This window comes from Petaurus breviceps, unplaced genomic scaffold (assembly GCF_028583685.1).
Source record: "Petaurus breviceps papuanus isolate PSGF00001 unplaced genomic scaffold, PetGlider_PUasm1.0 98, whole genome shotgun sequence".
NCBI lineage: Eukaryota > Metazoa > Chordata > Mammalia > Diprotodontia > Petauridae > Petaurus > Petaurus breviceps.
In genome coordinates this window covers 8,534,408-8,543,971 of record NW_027187460.1, presented here as the reverse complement: position 1 = coordinate 8,543,971, position 9,564 = coordinate 8,534,408, and the positions used below count along the sequence as shown (strand labels likewise).

General features: G+C 38.9%; 1 protein-coding gene across 1 annotated transcript in view; it reads right to left on the bottom strand.

The window, feature by feature from the left end:
• Nucleotides 1-9,564, bottom strand: part of COL22A1 (collagen type XXII alpha 1 chain) — a 630,085-nt gene that overhangs the window by 562,897 nt on the left and 57,624 nt on the right. Inside the window, exon 2 of the mRNA XM_069081305.1 lies at nt 6,491-6,655. Within this exon, the coding sequence (XP_068937406.1) occupies nt 6,491-6,578 (88 nt within the window). The 5' untranslated portion in view covers nt 6,579-6,655. The remainder of the gene's footprint in view (nt 1-6,490; nt 6,656-9,564) is intronic.

Sequence of the window (9,564 nt, the reverse complement as noted above, 5' to 3'; positions counted from 1 at the left end):
GTATCTTGGGAAAAAGCAGATCTCAGAAAGACATGAAAGCTGTCTTCATGTTTCAGAGGGCTACCACCCAGAAGGAAGATATGACTTTCTGCGCATGCCTCCTAAAGGAAAAATCATGAGTAATGTTTACAGACGTAAAGAAAATCTGTCACTCTGTCAAATTTGAGATGCTATGATAAATGCAACAGCTAGGACTAAAACTTGCCTCCTAATGCCAAATCTGGGACTCTATTCACTTATAAGGAAAAACAGGCTTGGGAGAGTCTGCTTTCTTTTGCATCCATCATTGGTCAGTGTCTTATCTTAGCAGTGGAAGACCATGAAGACCACTCACTAACTTGGTACAACCGAAGATGTCTTTTTTTATGGTAGAAAAACCAGTGGGTATCAACCCAGGAGATCTGTGTTTCATTCAGATCCTACTTAGTGTTTTCTCCCAGACTATGAGAATAACCTAACTAGTTTTCCTGTTTCTGGTCTCTCAATCTTTCCCTTCTCCAATCCATTCTTTATACAATTGAGAACATTTTCTCCCAAATGCATGTCTGATCATGCCAAGTTCAAAAGCCTTCAGTGGCCATCTTGTCTATGTAATAAAAATGTCCACACTTTAAATGAGCATTTAAGAATTTTCATAAGCTGATTCTGTCCTCTTCTCTCTTTTCCCTCATCTCTTTTCTTCTCTACCTATATTTCTTCTCTTGATGATCTTATCAGTTGTCAGGCTCCAATGATCATTTACCAAATCTCTATATAGACTCTAAAATCTGTGCAAGCATCCATCATCTTTCTCTTGAGTTCCAATTTTTCTTCTCCAGATTCCTGCTAGAAAGTATCATCTGGATGAGCTATAGACATCTCAATCTCAACATACCTTAAAGAGAACTCCTTGGGGCAGCTAGCTGGTGCAGTGAATAGAGCACCGGCCCTAGACTCAGGAGGAGCTGACTTCAAATCCGACCTCAGACACAGACACTTACTAGCTGTGTGACCTTGGGCAAGTCACTTAACCCCAATTGCTCTGCCTTCCCCCCTCCAAAAAGCAAAAAAAAAAAAAAGAGAGAGAGAGAGACCTCCTTATCTTCTGTCTCTCCCCACCTTCAGTAGAAGAAAGTCCCACTATAGAGCAGAATTCTTAATAAAGAGCTCTTGCTTAGACTCCATCTAAAGACACTTATTGGTAAATGCTATAATTATACTATTGTTCCCCATCAAAACAAAAACAACCTCGAAGTTGGGACTCTGAGAGGCTCCAGCGTTAATTCTTTTCTGTAGTCTCTACCTTCCAAGTACCTGCAGCTGAAAACCCTCAAAGTTCTTTTGTAAAAACAACTCTTTTGACCAAACCTGGACCAAATTCCAGTTCTGCAGAGGGAATTGAATTAGAACAGGGTTACTTAACCTGGGATCTGTGAACTTGTTTTAAAAAATTCAATACACATATTTCAATATAGCTGGTGTCCTTTGTAATCCTATTTTATTTTATGCATTTAAAAATGTTCTAAAAAGGGATCTATAGGTTTCTCCAACTGGAGAGAATGGATCCATGACACACACACACACAAAAACTTAAGAACTCCAGGCACTGATAATTTCTGATTGATTCTTGGTGCTTTACATCAAAGGTATCATACTCGAAGCTCTTAAAACTCCCAGGAGGAATGTAATAAATGTAACTGGGAAAAGTTTAGCAAAATAAATAAAAAAAAATACACTAGTAATGCTCATTTGTGGTTTTCTAAGTTTATATGCTGCTGTCAGGGATTTGTTTCTATTTCTATCAATGCTTTAAATTTCTAACATTCTATAAGTCTAGTACTCTATGTTGTAAGGCCCCTTATAGCTCTGATTGGTCTATTTTATGTTGTAACATTCTATGCCTAAACTTCCCCAGCTCTAAGTCTATGTGCCAAGATTCTAGAATTAATGAACACTGGAAGATTTTAACTTTTTAGCTTTTCATTTAAAAATATTATAAATTTAAACATTAATGCCACCACTTAAATGTATGTTGATGCCATTCACCTGTAAATAAATTAATTTCAGTTATTGAAATATTGTATCCTTTCAGTTGTCCCCTCCAAGTCTCCTCACCCCTAAGTTTTGATAGATGAGATGTTGCCTTCACTTCCCCAAAACAGGCCACCATGCTCTTATCTGAGCATTTCCAAACTATGCCACTTGTAAATCTTGCCATCCTCCTCATCCAATTGCCAGGAGAACTTAAATTCTGCAGCTGGGACTCCAAAAATCCAAAACTTAGGCCACTGAGCAATTTCCCAAACATCCCTCAGGAACCTTTTTCTTCCCTCCCCCCCACCCCCCCATGCCATTTTCTAGCTCCAGTTTAAATGATATCTTCCCACATTAGGATTTAAACTCCTTGAGTACAGGAATATAAGTTCTTTCCTTATTTATATCTCTAGTGTTTAGCACAGTACCTGGAACATAGTACATGTTTTTCATTCATTTATTTGTGCTTTTGTCCGGAGTCTTTGTCCATTCTCGTCTACTTCCATTTTGTCCAGTTGTAATTTTAGTATGTATCTTGTTCTCCTGCTTTTCTCAAAAGAGCTGATCTTTTCATAATACCTTCATATTCCTTTATTTTTCTCATGCTTGTGTGTGTATTTTATGTTCACTACAGTATTCCATTACATGAATATACCAAAATTTACAAAACTACTCCCCTACTATTTGGACAGTCGTACTTTTTGGTAATTTCAAACACTTGCTACAAAGCTCTTTTTAAAGGATAGTTTTTGCTTTCCATAACACTCCTAGGGTATATTCCCAAAAGTAGGATCTTTGGGTCAAAAGACTGCAATTTTTACAACTTTCATTTGAATAACCAGATAACCTTCCAAACTGATTCTACTAGTTTTCAATTCTGCCAGCAATGGACAAGTGTACCTTTTCCTTTAAATTTCTTGCTTTTAATTTTTAATTACCAATTCATTGTATTAGGTGATAGGGCTGTTTTAATTTGCATACCATTTTGTCAAAGGGCTTCTAACAATGTATTAAATATTAACAATTGTTTTGAGAAGTGTCTGTCCACCTGTAGCTTTTAAAATTCATGCTAAGATACATATTCAACCTAAAGTAAATCTCTTTCTTAGCATAGCTGATCCACCTGGATGTAGCCCATACACAGCAGGATTCATTTTTTTTTTTATTCTGTTTGCCCAGATGTGTTGACTCAGATAATTCCTTAAGAGGTTTATCTTTAACACAGATGGTCATTTTTTTGTTCTCGGGGATGCTTAGTTTTTCTTTTCATTTGGGGATAATTATAGCTGGGGGCTAAAGAAACCTCAGCCAGAGGCCTTAGGAGCAACAAAGGCTTACATGTTTAGGGCACCTCACTCAAAGTAATCCACAAAGGTTTTCAGTATAATATTGTTGAAAAACAGAGGAATCAACTGGATTATATGCATTAAAGGAGGAAGAGGAATGAAGCGAAAAGAGACTGGCAAAGGACTTGGCCTCTAATCCTTGCTTTTCCACTTACTTACATGTGATCCTGGAATAAGTATGTTCCCCATCTGTAAAAGGAGGTGGTTAAATATAAAGACCTTCAAGATCCTTCCCAAATTCTAAGACCCTTTTCATGTTTGGGAGTTCAGGTTGTCCCCCACTGATCCTGGCTTCCTTGCTGCTGGAGAAGGCCACAGGTCACTCGATCTCCTAAATGCATTTTCACCGGCTATCCCATGCCTGGAATTCCCTTTCCCCTCTTTACCACTAATTGCCTTCCCTGGTTTCCTCCCCATATAAAATCCCATCTTCTAAAAAAAGAAGGCTTCCTGACCTCCCTTAAGGTTAGTGTCTTTTCTCCCTCGATTATCTCCAATTTATCCAGTACTTATCATTGTGCATAGTTATTTTCATACTGTTTCCCCCACCAAACTGCTAGCTCTTAATTGTATCCCCAGCACTTAGCATAGTGCCTAGGACATAGTAGTTAGTCAATAAGCATTTATTAATGTACCTATTATGTACCCGGCTCTGTTCTATGTGCTTAATAAATGTTTGTTGATTAACTGACTGAACAACTACCTGATAGGACCCAAAAAAGCAGCTATATAATAGCAGCAAACATTTCTTAAGCACCCACTATGTGCACAGCACTGAGCTTGGTGTTGTGCATCAGAACAAAATCTTTAGGAAGATATGGACCTTTGCTCTCATGGAGCTCACAGCCTTCAGTGGAGGTTTCAAGTACTACCCCTTAGGCCAGAGGACCTGGTTCAGATCTTGTCTCTGATATGACCTGTGTGACCTTGGACAAGTAATTTAATCTTCTTGGGCCCTCATCTGCAAAATGAGGAAGGTGGATAAGAAAGTGCTAGATCTTGGATCTAATGAGGACATAACACAAATTCATGTAAATAAAATATATAGCATTCCGAGATAAGTTCATTAAAAAAGGACCACAGTCCTTATAATGATAAAAGTCCTTATCAACCTTATCCTTATGATAAAAGTCCTTATCAACCAAAAGCATGAAGTGGTTTTCTTAAAGTAAGTTGTTTTTAGAATTCTAGCACTTAGAGCTAGTGGAAGAATACTTGGACATTATCTACTGCAATCTTTCCATTTTACAGATGTGGAAACTGAAGCCTAAAGAGTAAATTGCCTACACATAGTCCTGTGGGTAACAAGTAGTGCCAATTTGATTATGACTCAAAGTCCAATATACTACAATTACCATGCAGGGCTTAAAAAAATTATAATAATTTGATATGGGCAGCTAGACAGCACAGTGGATAGAGTGTTGGAGTCAGGAAAAATCATCTTGTGAAGTCAAATCTGGCCTCAGAACACTTAGTAGCTGTGTAACCTTGGGCACAGTCACTTAACCCTGTTTGTCTCAGTTTCCTTATCTGTCAAATGAGCTAGAGAAGGAACTGGCAAGCCACTCCAGTATGCTTGCCAAGAAAACACCAAATGGGGTCATGAAGAGTCAGGCACAACCGAAGTGACTGAACAAAGGAATTTCATAAAAGGAGAGGAAGGGAGGACATTCCACACATTGGGGGCAGCCAGAGAAAAGGCACAAGTATGAGATGGGAAAATGACAGCAGACAGCAGTTCACATGAAAAAGGATCTGGGAATTATAGTGAACTACAAACTCAGTATGAGTTAACTCTGTGATATGGGAGTCATGCAAAGCTAATATGACCTCTGAAGAGGAAAAGTAGGGCCAACTAGGTGGCCCAGTGAATAGAGCACCAGCCCTGGAGTCAGGAGGACCTGAGTTCACATCCAGCCTCAGACACTTAACACTTACTAGCCATGTGACCTTGGGCAAGTCACTGCCTTCACCCCTCCAAAAAGAAAAAAAAAAAGGAAAAGTACTCAGAAGAAAGGAAGTTTTCTCATCATCCTCTTCCCCATTCAGACTGCTCAGTTGGAGTATTATATCCAGATATGGATAGCAATTATTAAAAAGACAATTGAGAAGGTGAAACACACATAAAAGAAGGTAATTATATTATTGAGATGACTTCAGATCATGCCTTACTTGATCTGGTTGAAAGAACTAGGGATATTTAGCCTAGAAAAGGAACTAGATAGCTACTTTCCAAGTACTTGAAGGGCTGTCACTTGGAAAAGCTATTAGACTTGTTTGTCCTTAGGGAGCAATGCTAAAAACAATTAATGCAAAGGGAATGAAACAGCAGAAGTAGGTTTTGACTTAATGTAAGGAAAGACTTCCTGTAACATTAAAGAAGCTCAGAAGTGCAAGGGTTGTTTTGGTGAGATAGTGAGCTCTTGATTGCTGGAGGCTGAATTATTATCAGGAATACTTTTGAGAAAATTCATGCTTTGCTTATAGGCTGATCTACATGTTCTAAATTCTCTTTTAGCTCTGACATTCTAAACTGTAGGACCATCTCCAATACCAAGGCCAGATAAATCTAACCTGGCTTATCACCACTTTAGACTGTAGGCAAACACTTCCATCCTGAGGCATTGTAAGGGCTGAGATAAATGGGTTCAAGAAGAATCGGCTTACAGTAACAAGTTCAGAACTTTCTTCAGGCAAACCCTTAACATTGCTGGCAGACACAGAAGACTGCACTGTAATTAGAAAAATAGAACTGATGCAGTTTAACATTTTGGATTTAGAGGAAACAGCACAATATGGAAAGAGACCTGGATTTAGTCTCAGAAGACCTCAGAGGTAGTTGTTGTTTATATCATCCCTATTTTAAAGATGAAATTGAGGCAAAAAGAAGTTTCATGACTTGCCCAGTGATGAGGTACAGGCTGTAGGACCTGGCATGTTGGTATTTTGGGGTCTCGCACAACCCTAACCCTGACCTCATCACCAGTGTCACATAGCTAGTAAGTATCTGAGGTTGGATTTGAACTCAGGTCTTCCTGACTCCAGGCCTTGTGCTTTACCCACTACATAACCTAACTACCTCCTCCCTTTTTTATTTTCTATGTGCTCAGGAAAATGGATTCACTTCGTACCTGCCCTTTGTGCCTGGCAGCCATCTCCAATCCAAAGAGGCAGAAGTACCAGGAGGTAGATCAAGTGGTGTCCTCTGAGGTGAATCATTTTTCTCTTGGTCTAAGGGAAAGGAGAATCTTGCTCAAGAAGGAAAGATGTCTAACTTCTACAGGAGCGTCTCTTCCCTAGGAAGACAAAGACATAGAAATGTCAACCAAAGAAGAAAATGGCCCTCCAGGTGCCACAGAGAACAGATCCAGCCCCGCAAATGAAAATCATATCATCCTTTATGTTTCTATGAGCTGCTACAGCAGCCCAAAAGTCCCATACTTCATGGTCAACCCACTAGTGATGACTCTTCTGTCATAGGTTGAGTCTTAGACAAAAAAAAAAAAAACAACCACACAAAACCATTGTCGGGCCCGTCAGCAAACCCTTTTCAGCTTGGCAGTATCTGACAAAGGTTGCAATTCACTGGCATAGCTTTCAGGGACCCAGGATCACTTCCATACCATGAAGACACTTTGGAAATCTTCAATGGAGACTGAAAAAAGGCTATGGTAGGAAGAACTGAGAAGCCTAGAGAAGAAATTAAGGGGGAATATGACCGCTAACTTCAAGTGTCTGAAGTGCTATCAAGGGGAAGAGAGATTAAATTTTAATTTAATTCAACATGTGCCGGACATTGTGCTGAATGCTAGCAACACAAAGTCAAAAATTAAACTGTACCTTCCCTCAAGTAGCTTACAATCTACAACATAAACTTGTTCTATTTGTCCCCAGAAGGCAGAACCAGAGGCAATGGTAGCACCAGGAAAATCTTAATTAGAGCTGTGAAATGAGACAGTCATGGATTCATCTTTGCTTGAGGTTTTCCAGGCTCCAACTCCTGATTGCTCCTTTTCATTGGCTATCCTGGCTTACTTCAAGACAGCTCAAATCCCACCTTTCATAAGAGGCCTTTCACTAATCCACAGTTAGTGCCTTCCCTCTGAGATTAACTTCCATCTACTGTATGCATTGTTATTTACAGTTGTCTGCCTGCTGTCTCCCCAATGAGACAATGAGAGGACACCCTTCTTTGTAGCCTAGGTGCTCACCACAAGGCCTGACACATGGTAAATGATTAATAAATGCTTGTTGACTGACTGACTTGAGGGGTAAGTTTCCTTTTTCAGGTTTGGGTTGAACTAGATGTCCATTGATATCCCTTTCAATTTAAAAATTTTGTCATTCTATGACCTATGGCCAGCATAAATAAGCTGCACCATGTTACTAAGGATGACATGCAATCATTCTTATGAAATGGGACATACAGCATAAAATAATTCAGTAAAATATGTTTAACTAGGAACTAAGGTAGCCTGATTTTTTATCAATAATGAAAAAGAGCTACCACATCCAACAGTCTCCTCTTCCTTGACCTCTTCTCTATTTACACTATTGACTACCCTGACCTTCTTGTTCTTGTCCCTTGGTTCTAGATCCCTCCTGCTTCTCTTCCTATAACTCTTGCTGCTCCTCATCTGTGGCCTTTACTGGATCCCCTTACTCCTCTCAAACCCCAAGGTTCCTCAAGCCTCTGTGTTCACCTTTCTTCTCTCTCAACTATTCAGTCATAAAATCTATGTGAATGACTTTCAAATGTATAGTCAGTTCCAATCTCTCCCTAGAGATCCAATCCTTCATTACCCAGAATCATGGAATCTCAGCATTACAACAGACCTCCAAGGCCATCTAAGTGCCATTTTCCTGGCACTACTGGGTACCTACTGGAGATCTCCACTTCAGATTCATCATGTACAAAATTGGACTCATCCTCTTGTCCCTCTCCTCCAAATTTATCCTTTCTTCTTGCTTCCTTATTTCTGTTAATTTATTCACCAAATATGTGTTAAACCATCCTCTTGGAGTCTACTAGGGAGATAAGACAAAACATTTACTTATCTATAAAACACAATAATATATCATAAGTAAGCTAAAGAAAGTACAAAACAAAGTGCTATATGAAGTCCATGGGGAAAAGTGATCACTCCCCCCATTATACTCAGATAGTTCCTAATTTATCTCTTTCTTAAAGTATTCCTCTTATCACTATCTGTGCACGTCTTATCTACCCCACTACACAGTAAAATCCTAGTGAGCAAGAACTAGCTTTTGTTGATCTTTATCTTTTCCAGTTCCAACCGTAGGATTTGACACTATTGTCGGCAATCAATAAATATTGGATATTCGCTCACAATATCTTTATAGACAAAATGGAAGGATGAAGATAATGACTCAGAACCAATTGATTGGTTGGATCCAAGGAGTATCCATAAATAATTTGAGGTCAACTTAGAGTCTCCAGTGAAGTATTAACAATAAGAGAATTAACATTATGATCAATGACTTGATTAGATTTCTAGATGGCAATGCTATAAAATTTGCAGAAGGCACAAAGCTTGGGGGACAGCTTATATGCTGAATAACAGAGTTAAGATCCAAAGGCAAACATGCTGAAATGTAATAGAAACAAACATAACATCTTTCACTTGTGCCCTGAAAATCATCTTCAGAAGTTTAAGACATGGGAGGTATGGAGAGAGAACTCTGATGAGAAAAATAAATTGGAGCAAGCTCAATATTACCTTAGACTAGATTATGGGAGGCATCATGTCCCAATTAGCCTGAATTAAAAGAGATAATTCCACTGCCCTTAGCTTTTGTTAATCTATTTCTTAGTACTGTGTTCAGTTCTGGTGCTACATTTTAGGAAGTGTAATGATAAATGTGGAGAGCATTCAGATGTTTTGGAATTCCAGCTCCATAATTAACATACTTTCATTTTAAACCACTTCCTTTCCCACTTCATCTTTTAGCAATCCGTGAATCGTTATCCCCTCCATTTGATATGAGTGACCTTTCTGAGCACTAGATACTTTTTCTTTCATGCCTCCCAACAACCAGGTCATGGTGAGGGAGACAAAGTTTGACTTCTCTCATTCTTTGAAGCTCATTCTCTCCAAATTTATCACCAAAATCAGGGCCTGTGGCTGTTATCCTCTGACTTCCAGTTCATTCTCTTTCCTTTCTCAATAAGTTCATTGCTTGG